The sequence below is a fragment of the Natator depressus genome, chromosome 1, assembly GCF_965152275.1.
Source record: "Natator depressus isolate rNatDep1 chromosome 1, rNatDep2.hap1, whole genome shotgun sequence".
NCBI classification, from domain to species: domain Eukaryota; kingdom Metazoa; phylum Chordata; order Testudines; family Cheloniidae; genus Natator; species Natator depressus.
In genome coordinates this window covers 84821-106972 of record NC_134234.1, presented here as the reverse complement: position 1 = coordinate 106972, position 22152 = coordinate 84821, and the positions used below count along the sequence as shown (strand labels likewise).

The window sequence follows — 22152 nt, the reverse complement described above, 5'->3', positions numbered from 1 at the left end:
TATCATATCCTCCCTTAGTCATCTCTTTTCCAAGCTGAAAAGTCCAAATCTTATTAATCTCTTCTCATACAGAAGGTGTTCCATACCCTAATCATTTTTGTTGCCCTTTCTTTTCCAATTCCAATTTTTTTTTTGAGATGGAGTGATCACATCTGTATGCAGTATTCAAGATGTTGGCATGCCATGGATTTATAGAGAGGCAATATGATATTTTCTGTCTTATTATCTATCCCTTTCTTAATGATTCCTAACATTGTGTTAGCTTTTTTGACTGACGCTGCACATCGATTGGATGTTTTCAGAGAGCTATCCACAATGACTCCAAGATCTCTTTCTTGAGTGGTAACAGCCAATTTAGACCCCATCATTTTGTATGTATATTGGGATTATGTTTTCCAATGTGCATTACTTTGCATTTATCAACATTGAATTTCATCTTCCATTTTGTTGTCCAGTCACCCAGTTTTGAGAGACCCTTTGTAGCTCTTTGCAGTCTGCCTGGGACTTAACTATCTTGAGCAATTTTGTATCATCTGCAAATTTTGCCACCTCACTGTTTACCCCTTTTTTCAGATCACTTATGAATATATTGAATAGGACTGAGCACAGTACAGACCCCTGGGGACACCACTATTTACCTCTCTCCATTCTGAAAACTGACCATTTATTCCTACCCTTTGTTTCCTGTCTTTTACCCAGTGACATATGAGGGTGGCAGCCTGGAAGTGCTGTTCGACCAGCCTGCTCAGGCGTGCTCTATTCCAGTGCAGTACCTGTGACATATGAGGATGGCAGCTTGAAAGTGCTGCTTGGCCCAGCCCACTGAGTCCAGGGACATATAAGGGGTCTGCTTGAAAGTGCTGCTTGATCCGGTCCACTCAGACTTCCTCTGTTAATTGTGTGTGTGTGTGTGTGTGTTCATCTGATTCCGGGGCTAGAGGAACCCAGCCCTGGGGAACTAGGTCCTGCAGGATAGCTCCATTGGGAGGGGACTTGCAGAAGGGAGGAGTAGAGCTCCATATTGCTCAGGCATGCAGGAGTGAAATCAGGAAGGCCAAATCACATCTGGAATTGCAGCTAGCAAGAGATGTTAAGAGTAACAAGAAGGGTTTCTTCAGGTATGTTAGCAACAAGGAGAAAGTCAAGGGAAGTGTGGGCCCCTTACTGAATGAGGGAGGCAACCTAGTGACAGAGGATGTGGAAAAAGCTAATGTACTCAATGCTTTTTTTGTCTCTGTCTTCACGAACAAGGTAAGCTCCCAGACTACTGCACTGGGCAGCACAGCATGGAGAGGAGGTGATCAGCCCTCTGTGGAGAAAGAAGTGGTTCAGGACTATTTAGAAAAGCTGGACATGTACAAGTCCATGGGGTCGGATGCGTTGCATCCGACAGTGCTAAAGAAGTTGGCGGATGTGATTGCGGAGCCATTGTCCATTATCTTTGAAAACTCATGGCGATCCGTGGAAGTCCTGGACGACTGGAAAAAGGCTAATGTAGTGCCCATCTTTAAAAAAGGGAAGAAGGAGGATCCTGGGAACTACAGGCCAGTCAGCCTCACCTCAGTCCCTGGAAAAATCATGGAGCAGGTCCTCAAGGAATCAATTCTGAAGCACTTAGAGGAGAGGAAAGTGATCAGGAACAGTCAGCATGGATTCACCAAGGGCAAGTCATGCCTGACTAATCTAATTGCCTTCTATGACAAGATAACTGGTTCTGTGGATGAAGGGAAAGCAGTGGACGTGTTGTTCCTTGACTTTAGCAAAGCTTTTGACACAGTCTCCCACAGTATTCTTGCCAGCAAGTTAAAGAAGTATGGGCTGGATGAGTGGACTCTAAGGTGGATAGAAAGCTGGCTAAATTGTGGGGCTCAACGGGTAGTGATCAATGGCTCCATGTCTAGTTGGCAGCCGGTATCAAGCAGAGTGCCCCAAGGGTCGGTCCTGGGGCCGCTTTTGTTCAATATCTTCATAAATGATCTGGAGGATGGTGTGGATTGCACCCTCGGCAAGCTTGCAGACGACACTAAACTGGGAGGACAGGTAGATATGCTGGAGGGTAGGGATAGGATACAGAGGGACCTAGACAAATTGGAGAATTGGGCCAAAAGAAATCTGATGAGGTTCAACAAGGACAAGTGCAGAGTCCTGCACTTAGGACGGAAGAATCCCATGCACTGCTACAGACTAGGGACCGAATGGCTAGGCAGCAGTTCTGCAGAAAAGGACCTAAGGGTTACAGTGAACAAGAAGCTGGATATGAGTCAACCGTGTGCCCTTGTTGCCAAGAAGGCCAATGGCATTTTGGGATATATAAGTAGGGGCATTGCCAGCAGATCGGGGGACGTGATCGTTCCCCTCTATTCGACATTGGTGAGGCCTCATCTGGAGTACTGTGTCCAGTTTTGGGCCCCACACTACAAGATGGATGTGGAAAAATTGGAGAGAGTCCAGCGGAGGGCAACAAAAATGATTGGGGGACTGGAACACATGAGTTATGAGGAGAGGCTGAGGGAACTGGGATTGTTTAGTCTGCAGAAGAGAAGAATGAGTGGGGTTTGATAGCTGCTTTCAACTACCTGAAAGGGGGTTCCAAAGAGGATAGCTCTAGACTGTTCTCAGTGGTAGCAGATGACAGAACAAGGAGTAATGGTCTCAAGTTGCAGTGGGGGAGATTTAGGTTGGATATTAGGAAAACCTTTTTCACTAGGATAGTGGTGAAGCACTGGAATGGGTTACCTAGGGAGGTGGTGGAATCTCCTTCCTTAGAAGTTTTTAAGGTCAGGCTTGACAAAGCCCTGGCTGGGATGATTTAATTGGGGATCGGTCCTGCTTTGAGCAGGGGGTTGGACTAGATGACCTCCCGAGGTCCCTTCCAACCCTGATATTCTATGATTCTATGAAAACACAAGTGACACAAGCAGTACATTATCAGAATTACAGAACCCCACCACCCAGAAGAGTAACCCTAATAAATGAGTGTACCCCAAAGTAACAGCAAATCTGGTAACATACATCCCTATTTGATATCTTTTTTTGATGAGATTACTAGTTTGACAGAATCTATTTTCCATAAACCCATGTTGATATCCGATGAAGTGAGCTGTAGTTCATGAAAGCTCATGCTCAAATAAATTTGTTAGGCTCTAAGGTGCCACAAGTACTCCTTTTCTTTTTGCGAATACAGACTAACACGGCTGCTACTCTGAAACCTAGCATTAATTACATTACTCTCTTTTAGCTTTTGATTAGTCAAGTACCATATTGGCTGCTCTATTATCAATGTCAGGCTGACATGCCTATAATTACCCAGGTCATCCCATTTATCTTTTTTAAATAATGGCACAACATTAGATGTCTTCCAGTTTTCTGGAATTTCCCTAGAGTTCCAAGACTTATTGAATATCAACATAAATGATCCAAAAAGAAAAGGAGTACTTGTGGCACCTTAGAGACTAAGCAATTTATTTGAGCATAAGCTTTCATGAGCTACAACTCACACGAAAGCTTATGCTCAAATAAATTGCTTAGTCTCTAAGGTGCCACAAGTACTCCTTTTCTTTTTGCGAATACAGACTAACACGGCTGTTACTCTGAAACCTGTCATAAATGATCCAGTGAGCTTCTCAGCCAAGCCTTTTAAAATTGTTGAATGCAACTTATCTGGACCTGTTGAATTACAAATGTCTAACCTTATGCCATGTCTACACTAAAAAGTTAGGTTGACCCAGCTACAACGCTCGGGGGGGGGGGCGGGGCAGTGTGTGTGAAAAATCTGGTTAAGCTGACATACTTTGTAACTAATGTGTTGCTCTTACCAAGAACTGTAAAAATGTACAATGTGCCCCATCTTTTGGAAAATCCCTTGAACGTGTTGGGAGTGATACATAAGAACACACTTTATGTTAAAAGGACTTTTAATGCTAAGGCTGCACTGTTAATGCCTGTAAACAGTCTTGGAACTTTTCACAGGAGAAAAGACATTCCAGACCTGATGTGCTGTATGAAAAGGGAAACTGAGGCACACTACCATATTGCTTTCACGGCTAAATGCCAAGACTCCTATACTATGGACAACATTAATATCTACATTGACTCAATATTAATTGGGTTCCAAACATTTACCAGAGTTTGTATAAATAAAGTAGCTATTTTCTTTAGCTCTTGGCAAGATCACATGAGGCATACAGGAACCGTGCTGCAAGAGCAGATCCAATCCACTATTGTTCTAATCAAGTTTTACTTTGAGTTTGTAAAGAGATTCAATCATGTTATTGACCATGACTTTGATAAACCGTTTCTGTTACACACCAATACTAGCTGCAGTAAGACAGAACCAAGGGTGGGGAGCTCTTGGGACGCAGTCAGCGATGTTTGTGTCATCCCTTCCTGCATCAATGTTGCGTTGGGGGTGTGACGTTATTGACATGAACTGTGACCGTATAGATCATTGTTGCAACCACGGTCCAAAAGTTGCTCCAAATCTTATACAAAGGAGGTCCAGTAAAGTGTCTATGGAAAGGTTATGGTTTGCTAGTTATGATTATGCTATCTGTATGCATGTATCATTTTTGTAGTTGAAGTTATGAATATTGGCTATGTACTTGTATCTCAATGTGTTTTGATTCTAAGAAGCCTCAGTGAAGCATTTGGTCAGCTTCTTGAAAAGGGACTATTCTCAGTAAGTGTCCAGTCAAGAAACACTTAACTGACAATGGACTTTGGGAGACACCAATCCACATCTGAGCTTTCCTGGGAACGTTCAAACTAACATGTAAACAATGGCGTCAGCCTGCAACCTGAGTCATGCATGGGCATGTGACTTGCCCATGTGACTCCAGACTCCATCTTGCTGCTGTGATTTTCCACAGTAAGAACAAAGGGGTGTCCTTCCACAGGCAGAGAATATAAAAGGCCCTGGAAACTCCTCCATCTTGTCTTCAATCCTGCTTCTACTTCTGGAGGGACTTTGCTACAAACTGAAGCTCTGAACAAAGGACAGAATGACCCATCCCAGCTGTGGATGAACTCCAGAGACTTGACTGGAACCTGCAGTTTATTCCATCACTGCTACAAGCCTGAACCAAGAACTTTGCCATTATTGTATGTAATTGATTCCATTTAACCAATTTTAGCTCTCATCTATATTTCTTTCTTTTATGAATAAACCTTTAGATTCTAAAGGATTGGCAACAGCGTGATTTGTGGGTAAGATTTGACTTGTATATTGACCTGGGTCTCGGGCTTGGTCCTTTGGGATTGAGAGAACCTTTTTTCTTTTACTGGAGTATTGATTTTCATAACCATTCGTCCCCATAATGAGTGACACTGGTGGTCATACTGGGAAACTGGAGTGACTAAGGGAATTGCTTGTATGACTTATGGTTAGCCAGCAGGGTAAAACCAATCCTCTCTGTCTGGCTGGTTTGGTGTGCCTTAGAAGTGGAGAAACCCCAGCTTTGGGCTGTAACTGCCCTGCTCTAAGCAATTTGTCCTGAACTGATACTCCCAGTTGTGTCCCACCAAAGGGCAGCATCATTAGAAGCAGACACAAACTAATACTCTATCTTTTGCTTTATCTGTTAGAACAAAATGATTTTGAATGCTTATGGATCAATGTCCTAAATTATCAGTGACTTGGTAACAGGTAATGCCATTTTTGGCATACAATGCCACTCCTCCTCCCTTTTAACTTTCCAGTTGTGTGAATCATCCCACCAAGTTTCAATAATAACAACTAGCTCAAATTTATCTTCATAAATGAGCAATTCTAATTTCTCTTGTTTGTTACTCAGGCTCCTAGCATTATTGTATAGGCAATTCTGACCCTAATTGCATCCCAGTGCCAGAGGGCAAGGGGCTCCCTGGTATCTAGCAGCTCAGTGTAACCCATATCACTATTGTCATAAACTGCGCCTAAAAAAGTATCATGTAAGGTATCATATGTGAACTGGTAACACGCTGGTCATTAACATTATTGCGTGGTATATAGGGGTGACCTATGAAAAATTATATATGCTTGCTGGAAATATTCAGCCTGCCCCGCACCATGGGAAATTAGCATTACTAGCCCACGACTGCCCTTTTGCTGGTGGGAGCACAGACAACCTACAATAGATTTTAAAAAGCATTTTTTTACTGGCCAGGGATACAGAATAATGTGAGAGACTATTGCAGATCTTGTGACTTATGTCAGAAGAGAGAGAGACTGGCAGGGCTCCCCCAAGGATCCCTTGCCTGTGATACAAGAGGCATTTTTAAGGTGGTAATGGACATTGTGGGCTGTATACCACATCCTGCCCAAAGGAGGAAGATATATCTTGGTCGTAGTGGATTTTGCCACCACTAGAGGCAGTGGCTCTGTCTAACACAGAAACTGACGCTGTGGCAAAAGCCCTTTTCAGCAGAGTGAATTTCCCCTAAAGAGATTTTATCAGATCATGGGACAAATTTCATGTCCTAGCTCTTCAATGAATTAAAGAAGTTGTATGGAATGAAACAACTAAAGGCTGCCCCATATCACTCAGAGACAAATAGTTTGGTGGAGAGGTTCAACAGGACAGTGAAATCAGTGCTGGGAATGTAGTCAAACAAAAGGGCCCAAGACTATCTGTTGTTTGCTTATAGGGAAATACCCCAAGAATCTACAGGGTTTGCTCCATTTGATCATTTCTACAGAAGGAAAGTGAGGGGATAACAAGCTAAATATGAGTCAACAATGTAACACTGTTGCAAAAAAAGCGAACATCATTCTGGGATGTATTAGCAGGAGTGTTGTAAGCAAGACACAAGAAGTAATTCTTCCACTCTACTCCGTGCTGATTAGGCCTCAGCTGGAGTATTGTGTCCCGTTCTGGCCGCCACATTTCAGGAAAGATGTGGACAAATTGGAGAAAGTCCAGAGAAGAGCAACACAAATGATTAAAGGTCTAGAAAACATGACCTATGAGGGAAAATTTAAAAAATTGGGTTTGTTTAGTCTGGAAAAGAGAAGACTGAGAGGGGACATGATAACAGTTTTCAAGTACATAAAAGGTTGTTACAAGGAGGAGGGAGAAAACTTGTTTTTCTTAACCACCTCCCACAAACCACCACACCTCCCAGTCAGCCTGCCAGCATGCAGGTCACACACTGAGTGTCTGTGTATATCCATGGCCCAGCAGCCGGTCAGCACACTTCAGTCACACTCTGGCTTTCATCAGCCTTGGCTACCACTTGCAGGATGAGGCCAACACACTCCCTGTCCTAGATACTACTCTAAATGGAGTTACCTGCACAGATCACGACACTGGATTAGTTTGATTAAAGAATAAAACAAGATTATTTAACTACAAGCAGATAGATTTTTAAGTGACTACAACTATAAGGCATTAAAATCAGAAATGGTTACAAGAGAAATAAAGATAAAACACTTCCTAGTACTAAAACTTAAAGTAGACTTGGTTTAAGGTGAAGTCCTTTCCATGTGTTCCCAGTAACATTGCTGACCAAACTCTCAGGCCAGGATTGGCTCTCAAAGTTCAACGGATGTTTCTTTTGTCTTCTTAGGTGAAAGAGATGAGAGATAACGTGGAGTATTATTAACCCTCACTTTTATAAGTCAGTTACCCTTTGAAAATGCATTTTGCTGAGGGTTACTCCTAGATACAGTTCATTCCTGCTGTGATGACAGAGACAAGGCATCTGCTGGTGAAAGAGGTTGCATGCTGTTGTTTGCTAAGATGCAAATTGGTCTGATCATGCCCCGCCCCCTTCCTTGGCAAAGAATGGCTGCTTGATAGGTGACTGCCCATCAACTTTGATGGCACCTGGCTACAGGCAACAGCTTGTTCCTTGTCCTTGAGAAACTGGTTTACTCAGCCTTGTCTAGTAAACACGTTTCAGACCTAATTTCAGCTTGTTTATAACTTTACATATAAAGTTGCTACACACATTTCACCATGATATTATCAGGGCTGGCTCCAGGCACCAGCTTTCCAAGCAGGTGCTTGGGGCGGCATTTAGAGTCAGGCGGCAGTCCGTGTCCCGTGGCGGCAATTCGACGGCAGCCCCGCCGCTCTTCCCGCCGCGGCAGCTTTTGGGCGGCAGCTCCGCCGCTCTTCCAGGTGCGGTGGCAATTTGGTGGCAGCTCTGCCGCTGTTGTGGGGCTGGCAATTCGGTGGCAAAATTGGTAGAGCCGCCCCTGGATATTATTGTCCATCAGGTTATTAGTTTTCAAATACCTCAAGAAGGCATATTTTGTAGAAGGATTATTACAATAGTGTATAGGGTGTGAATATAGGGGTGCATTCAGTCACAAGCCCCCACCCTGATCACCATCTACTCCCCACCTTACAAAGCAACACACACCACCCTGGTATCACCCCCTTCCCCACTCTACCTCGGTCCCGGCCCACATCCACACTCCGGTGACCAACCCCCTTAGGGTTGCCAGGTGTCTGGTTTTCGACTGTAACACCCAGTCAAAAAGGGACCCTGGAGGGGTCAGCACTGTTGACCGGGCCATTAAAATTCTGGTCGGTGGTGCAGCAGGGGTAAGGGAGGTTTCCTGTCTGCCTTGGCTCTGTGTGGCTCCTGGAAGCAGAAGTATGCCCCCCCCCCCCCCCTGGCTCCTAGGTGTAGAGGCAGCCAGGGGCTCCGTGCACTGCCAACGGCCCAAGCGCCAGCTCCGTAGCTCCCATTGGCTAGGAACTGTGGCCAAGGGGAGCTGTGGGGGCAGCACCTGCAGATGGGGGTGCGCGCACCGCACAGAGCGTCCTGGCCATGCTTGTGTGTAGGAGCTGGAGGGGGGACATGCCGCTGCTTCTGGGAGCTGCTTGAAGTAAGCGCTGCCCGGAGCCCTGACCCCCTCCTGCGCCCCAACTTCCTACGCCAGCCCTAATCTCCCTCCCACCCTCCAAACCCCCCAATCCCAGCCCGGAACACCCTCCTGCACCCCAAACCCCTCAGCCCCACCCCAGAGCCTGCACCTAGCCGGAGCCCTCATACCCTCTAGCAGTCCTGCACCCTGAACTCATTTCTGGACGTACCCCAGAGCCTGCACCCCCAGCCTGAGACCTCATCCCCTCCTGCACTCCAGCCCCCTGAGCCAGCCCAGTGTAAACGGGCGAGTAAGGGATGGGAGAGCGAGCAACAGAGGGAGTGGAGGATACAGTGAGTTGGGGGGGCCCTGGTGGAGGGGTGGGGCAGGGGGCAGAGCAAGGGTGTTCAGTTTTGTTCAAGTACAAAGTTTACTCCTTGGGGAATTCTGTGCCACTGCGCATGCACAGAATTTATGCCCCCTGCAAATTTCTTTGCTTCCCAGCAGAAAAATGACTTTCTGATGGGGAAGCTGTAACATTCTATACCCCCATATTCCTCATTTTTGTATAATTGTGATCTTACATATAAAGCATGCCATGTAAGGTGTCAGGAGAAAGGTTATGATCTGCTGAAAGTCATTTCTCTATCCATATATGTGTATCATTGATGCATATGAAGTTATGAAAATTGTGTTGTATGGTGGTCACTAAAACATGCTGTAAGTTGGGGAATCAGCCAGATATTAGCTCCCCAGAGGCAACAGCAAGGAAAGTAACCAATGCCCAGGGGTCAAACAACCCATTAACAGCCATTGTCCAGCCAGGGAGCTACAATACAATGACTCACCTGCATGAGGCCACACCAGGGGAATTGCTCAGCCTTGCTTGGAGAGACTCAGCAATGCCCCCCAGACATGTCTGGACTTGTGCTCCCCAAGCACTTGGACTGAGGGTATAAAATACAGAGTGGACACACACTGGGCCCTTCTCCTGCCCCCACCTTCGCTGCAAGCCACTGAGAAGAAGACAAGACTCCAACAAAGTAGGTTGGCCCAGGTTTAAGGAACAAACCTGTATATTAAGGACTGCAATATCCAGTGGGGTGAGAAAAACTGCTTAATGTACATGTTGCCCAGTCTAATAGGGTTGAGAGTTTAGACTGCGTGTTTATATTTTATTTTGGTAACCACTCTGACTTTTTGCCTATCACTTAACATCTATCTTTGTAGTTAATAAATGTGTTTGCTTATTCTACCTAAAACAGTGCATTTGGTTTGAAGGGTGTCAGACTCCCTTTGGGATAACAAGCCTGGTGCATATCAATTTCTTTGTTAAACTGACAAACTCATGTAAGCTTGCAGCATCCAGCAGGCATAACTGGACAGTGCAAGATGGAGATTCCTAGGGTTGTGTCTGGGGCCGGAGCTATTGGCTAGTGTCATTCGGTTGCACAATCCACGGAGCAGCTTACATGCTAGAGGATGTGTGTGAACAGCCCAGGAGTGGGGGTTCTCATAGCAGAGCAGAAAGCTGGCTCCCAGAGTCAAGGACTGGAGTGACCTATCAGATCACTGATCCAGATAACACCAGGGGAACATCACAGAAGCAAAGGGAAGCCACAAGAATGGTCATATGACCCTCCCTAACAGTATGTTTTGGGTGCCCAGGGCAGCTGGTAGAAAGGTAAATCACTGTGAGGCAGTGGGTGGGGCTGGGGCAGACCCAGCTGGTAGTTCCTACCCTGCACTGGGCTCAGCAGCTAGTCCCAGCTGGGCTGGGGAGGATGGGTCTTCCTCTTCCCCTGCATGGCATCTGGGTCCAGGTCAGACCCACCCCCAGATTTCTCCCCCAGCTGCAGGAAGCTCTGCAAACTCCCCCACTCCCACACCATTGCTCCTCAGCTGCAGGGGGAGGGAATCACTGTATAGGAAGCTGCTCCCCCATCTGCCCAACCCCCATGCATCCAGACCACTTGTCATCCAGACCCTCCTGCCAAGCCTCATCCCCCTGCACTGAGAACCCCCCCCAATGAACCCCACTCCACCTGCATCACCCTGATGAGCCACACGCTCTTGGATCCCCCCCACCACTGAGCCCCACTCCCCCAGCATCTGGACCTCCACACACTTAGACCCCCCTGCTGAGCTCTATTCTTCTCCGGAGCCCTGTCCACTGCGCCCCAACCACCTTCAGCTAGACTGCCCTGCAGACTCCCATTGCCATTGCACCCAGAATCCCTCAATAAGCCCCTGTGCATCCAAATCCCCCCCACATCCAGATCCCCCACTGAGCCACCCACCCCAGAGTGCCCCACACAGAACCCTCTCAACCCACACCTGGATTCCCCCACACTAAGATCCCGCCTTGCTGAGCCTGCCCGCCAACACCTGGTGCACGTGGCATGGAGGGCAGGGCCCTGGGGTGTCTCTGGGCAGGCCCGGTCCTTGCGCAGTGTCAGGGCTGGGTGCAGCCTCATCGCTGAGTCGCGTCCTGGGGGCAGCTGCAGGGCGATCTCCCACCTCGGTGCAGCCGGGGCCTGGGCTCCCCGAGGCCACGCTGCAGCCTCCACATTTACTTGGCAATTAAAACTTGCAGAATTTTGCAAACTTTTAAAATATTGTGCACAGACCCTTTAAGGGCTTGGCCCAGGACGCCCCAGGGGGGTCAACGCTCGCAGCCCTGCCCCCGGCCACCCCTCAGCACTCGGGGCGGCAGCGCGGCAGAGGAGCCCGGTTTGGGGGCGTGACCGGACCACCGCGAGACTCGGCTAATGGGGGGCACGCCCCGATTCCCCCCCAGCCCCCTTCATGGAGCAGCCTTTAGCCCCGCCCTTTCCTCCACCCGCGACCAGAGAGGCGGACCAATACCCTCATCCTGTGGCGGCCGGCCCCAGGAGGGCCGCTCTATCCATCCCGGAGGCTGAGCTCTATCGTCACCCTGGGCGCCGCCGGAAGCCGCTCTCTATGGTCTCAGGCGGGCCACTCTGCCCAGCGGGAGGTTTCTCACTGCTCAGACTCGGTCCGGCCAGCGCTGTTGTGCGGGCGCCGGTTGCCCCGCGGCCGCGGGATGGGGCGGAGCCGGAGCGCGCGGCGCGCAGCGCGGGACCAGGCGGTAGGTGAGCGCGTGGCCTCGGCTGCGCCCGGGCAGACCCGTCCCTGGGGGCGCTGCCGAGCCCGCTCCCGCCCGCCGGCCCGCGCCTCCCGCCCTGCTCCGTGGCCGCGTGGGCCCAGGGCCTGGCACCCAGGGCTGGCCTCGACCTTCTCGGCCTCGCCGCGGTGCGGCCTGGAGCTCGCTGGGGCGCGCGGCTGAGGGACCCCGGCCGTTTCCGGACCGGCCAGCGGGCTCCTGGCGCCGGCCGGGGCGGGGCCGCGCCGGGCCGGGGACACGCCCAACGGGCGCGAAGTGTCAGCGGAACGGTGCCGCAGCCATTGCCGGAGTCTTAGACCTGACCCAGCGCAAGGGAAGTGGCCTCGGCCGACAGCCTCCCCAAGCTAGCGACCTTGGCGCTACAAACAGCCTGTCAGAAGCGGCAACGGCTCCCCCGAGCCCCCGGCACACAACCCCGGCCTCCCCCGGACCTGGCGAGGCCCACAGCGCCCCCCCCCGGCCCAGCGCACCCCGCCCCGCTCCACAGCCCCCTCCGCGGCCGGCTTGGCCTGCTGGTCCCCCACCTGCCCCCCAAAGCCAAGTCTAGCCCAGCACACAGAGCCCCCACAGCCCCCCTTCACAGCGCCCAGCCAGACACGCAGCCCCCTTAACCGCCCTCCGCCTTCTCCTCCCCCCAGCCCTGCTCGGCACACAGCACCGCCCCCCTCCGTCTTCTCCCCCCCGGCACACAGCAGGCCCGCCCCCAGCCCTGCCTGGCACACGGCTGAGTCCTGCTCCCATCTCCAAAGCGTGGCACGCAGCCCCCTCCAGCCCAGCTCGCCCGCGCCTCAGCCTGGCTGGCCCACGGGACCCTGCCCCCGGCTCCAGAGCTTGGCATACAGCCTCCCCGCCAGCCCGGCCAGCCACGCCACACCGCCGCTCCCCCCAGAGCCTGGCACACAGGCTCCCCCCGAGCCTCCAGCACTAGCAGGCCCCTGCCTGTCCCCCCCTCCCCCCCACGGGCAGAGCTCCCCGGGCAGCACATGGAGTCCCCTCCCCGGCAGCCCGAGTCTTCCCCCTCGCCCCGCCCCCACAGCCCAGGCACCCAGCGCTCCCTCGCCGCCGCCCGCCTCACCTCCTTGGGTCCGGGGGAGCTGGGCACAGGGCTGGCACCTGCAGGGGGAGACCCCCCTCCACCCGGCCGCCTCTCACCTGCAAGCTCGTTGCTGCTCATCCCACCGGAGCCCTTTTTGGTGCCCCCAAATTTTGGCGCCCTAGGCAGTCTCCTACTTCACCTAGTGGTATACCGGACCTGGGCTTTGTGCACACATGGGGATCAGACTGTTTCACCCCTTCAGGGCTATCAGTTAGTGCAGGGGTTCTCACAACAAAGTTCTGGAGGCCTCAGAGCGAGGCCACCAACTCTTGCTGGTGGCCACTCAGACAATTTTTCCTAAAATTCTTAATTAACTTTAGGAAAAACAAATATGCATATACGTGTCCAAATATTCTAATTTATTTATGAAGGGTTTTTTTGCAGACTCAATAATAAAAATAATGTACAATTGTGTCTCTTCTTTACTTGCCCTAAACAAAATAGACACGCAAATAAGATATTTTGCACATTCTTGTTTTTTGTTATTTCTTTTGCTTTTTGGTTGCTTTTTTCACAGCAGACTTACTAGCTAGCTTGGAGGCTGTGAAAACTGATATTAACAAATATAAATTTTCACAGCGGACTTACTCAGCTTTGCAAGCCAGGGGACAAATTAAACCCTGGATGGGGAAGTGAGCATGGAGACAGCGGGGGCCGGGGTAATGGGAGGCTGCATGGGAGTCTGGGGTGGCAGTGGGGACCAGGGGCAGTGTGTGTGGGGGTGAGCCCAGGGCTGGAGCTGGTGCCTGTGCAGCCAGGGCCCCGAGACCACAGTCCCACTGGTGGTGGCCAGAGTTCCGGGGCCGGGAGAGACAGCAGGGGTCAGGGACACTGAGGTGTGTGTGTGTGTGGTGAGCTCAGGGCCAGAACCCAAAGCTCCAAGACCAGAGCCTGCTGCCTGCCACCCCAGGGCTGAAGCCCAAGCTTCACCATCCCAGGGAAGATGGGGAATTCACTGGCTGCTTGCTTCTCTGACATTTTGGCTCCAGACGGGGAGGAGGGAGGTGGCCCTGGGGGAGGATCCACTGCTTTGCCCCCCCCCCCCCCCCAACACACACACACACTGCCTGGGAGGCTGTGGGTGCAAGAAAATCTCCTGGTGGCTGCATTTGAGAAATGGTGAGCTAGTGTATAGCACCCATTGCCATTTGGGAAAGCAGTATTTCAGATATTGAGGGTTAAGTTAAGAACTCTGTCTCAGCTTGGAAGTAAACTGTTGCTCCAAAGAGAGTGAAAAGTGCACGTGTGGCATGACTGACTTCTAGAGAAATTTTGTGCCACTGCGCATCTGCAGAATTCATGTCCCTGGCAGATTTCTTTGCTTCTCCACAGAAAAAAGACTTCCGACAGGAAAGCAAAGAGAAGCCACAAGAGTGGTCACATGCCCCTCCCCAGCAGCGCGGGTGCCTTGGAGATGTAAATCACAGCAGGGCTGTGCGTGGAAGCGAGCGAGAGAGACTCTGTCCCTCTCGCTCACTATCGCAGTGTGCCTGGAGCTGAGGAGGGGCTGGGCTGGGCTGGGCTGGGGACGGCCTGGCAGGTCCAGCTGCTAGTCCTGGCTGGGCTGGTTGGGGGAGGACAGGACTACCATGGGCTGCTCCTATGGCCAGGTCAGAGCTGACCCCAGAAATCTCCCCTGGCTGCAGGAAGCTCCACACCCCATCTGCTTCCTGCCCTCATTGCTCCCCAGCCACAGGGGAGGGGTCACGGTATGCAGAGCTGTCCCCCCATGCATCTGGACTTCCTGTGCTGAGACCTAGCCATCTTCACCTGGACCCACGCAGTCTCTCATTCCCCCTGCACCCAGAACCCCCCAACAAGCCCCTGTGCATCCAGTTCCTCCCGCACACGGACCTCACATTAAGCCCCTCCACACTTAGCTACTGCTGGGCTGGCTCTGCTTGCCTCACACATGGATCGGAGAGCAAGGCTGGGTGTGCCTTTGAGACTCTGTCCCTCTTGCTCACTCTTGTGATGCCCCTGGCACAGAAAGACGGGGCCCTGAGGTTTTTCCTGTTTCATTGATGGAGCCCGGTCTCTAGGACTCTGCAGGGTGGGAGGGTACCAGAGTTCCAACTTTAGTCCAAGCCCAGAAGTCTGCACAGCAGCCTGAACAGCCCTGCAGCCTGAGCCCTGTGAGCCCGAGTTGGCTGGCATGGGCCAGCCACAGGCTTTTCTTTGCTTTGTCGCCATACTCTTAAAGTCTTCTGAGCTTGACATACGTGGAAATATTAGTATTGCAATCTGTTCTGTGGAGCAATATAGATGTGCTTGTAAGGAATCTGTTTGTCAAAAAACATTTCCTGAATCTTTTGTTGTCTGTACTGTTACAGACATGCTTGCTGACAGGTATTTTGAAATAAATTACCAAAATAATTGAAAATGGCATGATTATATTGTGTTATTTTGACAAAATATGCAGGATTTTGCAGAATTTTTAATTTTTTGGCTCAGAATTCCCTCAGGAGTAGTGACTGGGGTTCTGGTGCAAGCTAGAGGGTTTACAGGAAGTCTGTTGTTGCAGTAATTGGGTGGGCTCAAGGTTACAGTCTGTGGTTATGAACTATACGCACATTCTGTGAATTCAGTTCCTACCCTTGGCAGTTTTTAGGCCAGTGGCTCTCAACTTTTCCAGATTACTGTACCCCTTCCAGGAGTCTGATTTGTCTTGCATACCCCAAAGTTTCACCTCACTTAAAAACTGCTTGCTTACAAAATCGGACATAATAATACAAAAATGTCACAGCACACTATTACTGAAAAATTACTTAATTTCGAAGTTTTACCATATAATTAGAAAATAAATCAACTGGAATATAAATATTGTTACATTTCAGTGTATGGTATATAGAGCTTCATAAACAAGTCACTGTATGAAATTGTAGTTTGTACTGAATTTGCTAGTGTTTTTTATGTAGCCTGTTGTAAAATTAGGCAACTATCTCAATGAATTAGCCATCATGGGGTGGGGCAAGAGCAGTAGACGCAGGATCCTGAGCAAGGTCTTGACTCCCTTTCTAGTACAGTTTTTACAGAAGAAGAGAGGAACTCTCTCTGCCTCTGATGCCTATGGCATAGGGTTCCGCTGTGGCACAAAGAGTTCATGCATCAGATTTGGACTGCATATTGGGCCACTGATGCTCTAGTCTCCTGACCACACATAAGCTGTTGGTGAGTCCCCATGACTGGTATGGTGGGAGGGGATAGTGCATCTGTGGGTACAGCAGAAGTGTGTAGTCTGTCAGTGCCCTAGCCCTGCTGCCAGGCAGCATGTTTCACTTGGGCATTGAGAAAAGGAGTACTTGTGGCACCTTAGAGACTAGTCTCTAAGGTGCCACAAGTACTCCTTTTCTTTTTGCGAATACAGACTAACATGGCTGTTACTCTGAAAATTGGGCATTGAGGAAACTCACTGGGCCTGTGACTTTCCAAGGGATGGACTAATTTGCTTTCTAAAAAAGGAAAGGGCCTGAGCTGCCCTGTTTAGATCCAGCTGTTTCCTTGTGGCTACTCCTAGGTAGACATCAGCAGACTGAATGTGATTGAGCAGTCCTTCTCCTTGTTCCCTGTTCAGATTCAGGGCACTAACGACAGCAGTATTGTCAGTAAATGCTCCACCGCTGCTCTTGGCTACATCCAGGATGGCTTCCTACAGTACTTCGTTACCAAGAGATGCAGACGAGCACCGCTGATTCATTGGTGAGGAACGGGCTTTGGTTTGATTTGGTTCTTGCTATCCTTTGGGAGGGGCTACTGATACTTAGTGGCAGGGGGGATTGCTGTGATTGGTTTTATTTTGTGGGTAGAACTTCCATTGGTCTCTATTGTCAGTAAATCATAGCCTGGCCTTCAGTCTTGGTCATTCTTTTTTTTAATAAGGGAAATGCACTGTCATGATTGAGCAGAAAGCTATGCTCAATGTTAAGAGGTAATCTTTCTGAGTGTTCTAAGATCCATGTGTGCAGTGAGATTGTCCTAAACATTACTGTGCAATAACAGGGGCACAAGTATACATTAGGGTGCAATTTTAGTGCCATTTGGAAATGGAGTTCCTGAAATTTGAAGTTCCCGCCAAAGATGGGTTTTAAAATTTTCAGATTGTGTAACAGGGTTCCACTCACTGCAGGTGCACCTCCTTATGGCTAGGTTTGGGAATTAACCCTCGCACCCATTTCACACCCCTTTCTATTGGTTGCTTGTGCTGTGGCCTCTCTCTCTCTCCGGGACTCAGGATGCTCCTTCTTCATGACTCGTCCCTTTAGCCAAGTCACTGTATAGTCCTCCAGTTCTGAGGTAACAAAGTCTCACCGGACAAGTTGTCCTTATGCTGTTTCAGGCAATCTTCTGTTCCAGCTCCAGTTTGTTTGCCCTTTTTGCAGTGGCTGGTAGGGGAACCTGGACCCATCTGCTACTGTGGTTCTAGCCCAGGGACCCTGTAACTAGCAACTTAGGTCTGCTAAGTCTCAGACCCTGTTGCTGTTTCTCTGGGCTCTTTCCTGCTCCACCTCTTTATCTCCTTGGCATATCTATGGGTTTACAACTGGAGCTTCTGCCCCTCTCTGTGGCTACTTCACCTTCTTAACCACTTGTCAAATTTCCTAGTCCAGGGCAGGATCCAAGGCTTATCCTGTCTCTGGATTTACTCCTTGACCTTGGCCAACTCTCTTTTCCTCTAGTGAGTGACTGCAGAAGTCATCCCTGTCACCCCCTCCTTCTCTCACTTCCTGGCTTTATCCTCCTATCCCTTCTCCTTCCCTCAGCTGGGCTTCATCTGCCACTAGACCTTATCAGTGTCTGGTTCCCCTGCAGCATAGAAGGTTAATTGGTCCTTTCTGGCACACATTACCATGCTCAGGACTCATGTGGTGTGGACACCCCATCACAGTTAAACTTTTTTTCCAAAGGTCTAGGGAAGAAGGCTATTAACTTTCATAAAATTTATATCACTGGATTGTCCGAGTTTAGAAATATTTCAAAACTTACAGCTCTATAAAACTTTAGCACCACTGCTTACAGGTAGTTTCCTTAGCAGCTCTTTTGTGATTTACTCATTTGAATCCTTAGGGGAACAGACACTGCTCCTTAAATCAAAGGATGAAGAGTTCAAATCCTCCTCTAGTGAGTTTTGTGTGCTATGCATGTTGCTCTCAGTCTTTCTTTTGTCTGGTATAGTAGAGGCTTATGTGGGAGGGTCTAGCTGTCATGGTGAAAATGACACCAGAGAGGATGGGACAGGAGTCCTGGTCAGGATGAATCAGTTCTGTGCCAGAAGAGGCCCACTGATTTCCAGCATTAGGCACAATTGGCTGGATCTGTGCTGGGAGCTGGGAATAGGAATGCTTGGTGCAGGCCACAGGCCCGTAATGCTGAGTCTAGGAGATGGGGAGGAGAACACCAGTGGTAATGAATGGGCCATTTCACTTCAGAGGACATCCTGGACATACTTCCCAACTGCTCAGCTACTAGCTCTGCCCTCCTCCTGGACCCTCCATGTCCTCAGTAGGCCTGGAGTGGCCTTGGGAAGGAAGGACAGTGGTAGCTGCCGGACTGTGAGAAGCACGTTTACCACCTGGAGACAGCAAAGGGGAAAGACAAATTAAACAAAGTAGAGGATTGGGCCAAAAGAAATCTGATGAGGTTCAGTAAGGACAAGTGCAGAGTCCTGCACTTGGGGTGGAAGAATCCCATGCACTGCTACAGACTAGGGACCGAATGGCTCGGCAGCAGTTCTGCAGAAAAGGACCTAGGGGTTACAGTGGACGAGAAGCTGGGTATGAGTCAACAGTGTGCCCTTGTTACCAAGAAGGCTAACTGCATTTTGGGCTGTGTAAGTAGGGGCGTTGCCAGCAGATCGAGGGACACGATCATTCCCCTCTGTTCAACATTGGTGAGGCCTCATCTGGTGTACTGTGTCCACTTTTGGGCCCCACACTACAAGAAGGATATGGAAAAATTGGAACGCATCCAGCGGAGGGCAACAAAAATGATTAGGGGACTGTAATACATTACTTATGAAGAGAGGCGGAGGGAACTGGAATTATTTAGTCTGCAGAAGAGAAGAATGAGGGGGGATTTGATAGCTGCTTTCAACTACCTGAAAGGTGGTTCCAAAGAGGATGGATCTAGACTGTTCTCAGTGGTTGCAGAGGACAGAACAAGCAGTAATGGTCTCAAGTTGCAGTGGGGGAGATTTAGGTTGGATATTAGGAAAAACTTTTTCACTATGAGGGTGGTGAAACACTGGAATGCGTTACCTAGGGAGGTGGTGGAATCTCCTTCCGTTGAGGTTTTTAAGGTCAGGCTTGAGAAAGCCCTGGCTGGGATGATTTAGTGGGGGATCGGTCCTGCTTTGAGCAGGGGGTTGGACTAGATGACCTTCTGGGGTCCCTTCCAACCCTGATATCCTATGATTCTATTAGAGGAATCAAGCTCCGGACTGCCTACTCCACTTCAGGGACTAGAGTTGCAGGAATGGGCTACGCATGCTGTTCTGCAGCACAGGGGAATCACAGAGGTGTGAAGTAGAGGAGGAGGGAATGAGGCCTTTTGGGAAAGGAATGGGTTCTGAAAGAAGGGAGTGAAGTTCCCACGAGAAGGGGAGTGTGGCGTTTTTGAGTGAAAGGGGAAATCTGGATACAACAGTTGGATTTTATTTCCTAGGGGTTACTATGTCCGGGCCCGAGCTGTGGATCATTGTGTGCGAGAGTTTCTGCTACAGAGTCAAGGCTACCCCAGGAGACAGGTGAATTCTCTGGAGGAGGAGTGCAGGGCCTGAGCTCCCATTGTGGGTCTGGGGAGACCTCCTTGGTGTCTGTGGTCTGCATTAGTGTGGCATATCCCCTGTCATCCCTTCCCAGGAAGGCACAGATGGGTATATAAGACTGGCACCATTAGTTGCCCACTTTTGTTCTTGGAGCCTGGGCAGAGGAGGCAAAATCCTTGGGAGGGGGGCACTGTCTGTGTACATGTTCCTACTACTGGGGGTTTGCCATGCTAGGCTAATGCCCTATGGATGTTGGCACCTACATACTCTGGTGCTTTGTGCCCTGCAAATAGCCAGGCTGCTGCTGGAGTTAAATAACATTCTCTTCCCCCCCCCCGCAGATCCTTTCTTTTGGTGCTGGCTTTGACTCCCTGTATTTCCGCCTAAAGGCTGTGGGTCTTCTGAGTTGCACTGTGGTGTATGAGGTAGATTTCCCAAGTGTGGCAAGCCGGAAAGCTGCTCTGATCAAGGGTACGGAGAACCTGGCCATGGTCGTGGGAGGAGTTGGAGGGAGAGAATCAGGTATGACATTTCTGGCTGCAGCAGGCTAGCCAGAATGCAACTTACCTGTCATCTGATGCAGAGGCAGAGTATGTAGGTGGAGTTTCCACAAGGGATACTGGGAATACACTGGTTGTAAGTTTCCTGGGCCTTTTGCAGATCATTCTTGACATTGTCCCTCTGTGGCCTATTAGTGATGGGAGTCTGTGGCATGCGTTTTCCCAGTCTCCTGCCCAGTGTTTCCTCTAATTTTTCCCACACATGTGTGAACTGAATTTTGTTATGTGCACCAATATGGAGGTGATGTGTGACACATCACCTCCATATTGGTGCACATAACAAAATTCATGTGGCGGGGGTTGGGTCGAGGGGTTTGGAGTGTGGGAGGGGGCTCAGGGCTGGGGCAGAGGTTTGGGGTGTGGGGGGATGAGGACCCTGGCTGGGGGTGCAGGCTCTGAGGTGGGGCGAGGATGAGGGGCTCAGGGCTGGGGCAGAGGGTCGTAGTGGGGGGTATGGTCTCCAGCTGGGGGTGCGGGCTCTGGGATGGGGCCAGGGATGAGGGGTTTGGGATGCAGGCTGCCCTGGGGCTACAGTGGGGAGAGAGGACTCCCCCCAGCTCTCTCTTCTCGCAGCAGCACCTGGGCTGGGGCAGGAGAGGTGTCTTTCCCTGGCCGCAGCAGGTCCAGGGCTGGGGGAGGGGTGCTTCTCCCCACTGCAGCAGGTCCAGAGCTGGGGGAGGGGTGCCTCTCCATGCTGCAGTAGGTCCGGGGCTGGGAACGGGGCGCCTCTTCCTGCCGCAGCACGTCTGGGGCTGGGCGCCTCTCTCTGCCACATCCCTGAGCGCCTGTGTGGCGCTTAATAGGCTGCTGCGCAGCTTAGAGGGAACTAAGCTTCTGCCCCCACATGCTGTCAGTGGGGGTGGGGACACTGTTGAGAGTGGGTTGTCTCTCATGTGGGTGTTCCTGTCACTCCTGCTGCTGCCAGCATATTAGCAAGGGGTCAGTGTTGTAATGAGGGTGTCTTGATTGTTTTCCCCCAGGAGCCATGAGCTTTTCTGTGGAGGATTATAAATTGCTGGGAGTGGATTTATCTGAGCTGTCTAAGCTGGAGCAAGCCCTAAAGGAGGCAGGCCTGGACTTTGAGGTTCCCACCATGCTTTTAGCAGAAGTGGTGCTCGCTTACATGGAGATCGGCAGGTTGGTTGGCTCACTCTCTTCCCTGTTAGCTAGGTGCCTAAGTGGGTGCAGTGAGGACAGTATTAGTATGTGGAGAGGGTCTGAGAGTGGAAAGTCTGATCCTGGAGACCTATATCTAGTGCCTTTTGGCTGTTCCCTGGGTGAATTGTGGAAGCCACTGGCAGCTCCTTAGTTAGAGCTGCCATGGGGTAAATCCCTTCATTAAGTAGGTAATCTGCAGAACTGCATCTCAAATGGGAATGGCTCTGGATCCTGGCAGCTCCTAGAGCCCTCTGGGCAGCTGGGGGAGGGCTCTTCTCTGCTCAGCACACTTCCCTCCAAACAGAAGAACCATCTCCATTGGCACCGTCTGTGGCTCTGTAGAAAGGTTCCTGGTGCCTGTTCCCATCTCTGCTGGGGCCACAGCCTTCTCAATTTCTCTCCTCTGCCTGTGGCTTTGATAGGTCGGATGCTTTGATCCAGTGGGCAGCTCAGCATTTCCCCTGTGCACAGTTTGTGGTCTATGAGCAGATGCACCCTGAGGACCCCTTTGGTCGCATCATGCAGCAGCACTTCAGCCGGCTGAACTCTGTGCTGCACACCCTGGCTCAGTATCCCAATTGTGAGGCGCAGAGGAGACGCTTTCTCCAGCGGGTAGGTGGTTATGGTCCT

The 22152-nt window shown here is 50.4% G+C and overlaps 1 protein-coding gene across 2 annotated transcripts in view; it reads left to right on the top strand.

Moving 5' to 3' along the window:
* Positions 1–11769: 11769 nt before the first annotated feature.
* LCMT2 (leucine carboxyl methyltransferase 2) overlaps positions 11770–22152 on the top strand; it is an 89111-nt gene continuing 78728 nt past the window's right edge. The window contains exons 1-6 of one of the 2 annotated variants that reach the window (XM_074953778.1): positions 11770–11909; positions 16616–16740; positions 19702–19783; positions 20146–20326; positions 21345–21501; positions 21945–22134. In XM_074953778.1, coding sequence (XP_074809879.1) covers positions 11865–11909; positions 16616–16740; positions 19702–19783; positions 20146–20326; positions 21345–21501; positions 21945–22134 — 780 coding nt within the window. In that variant the 5' untranslated portion in view covers positions 11770–11864. Of the gene's footprint in view, positions 11914–16615; positions 16741–19701; positions 19784–20145; positions 20327–21344; positions 21502–21944; positions 22135–22152 lie in introns of both variants that reach the window. The other variant, XM_074953784.1, reaches the window with a different exon arrangement.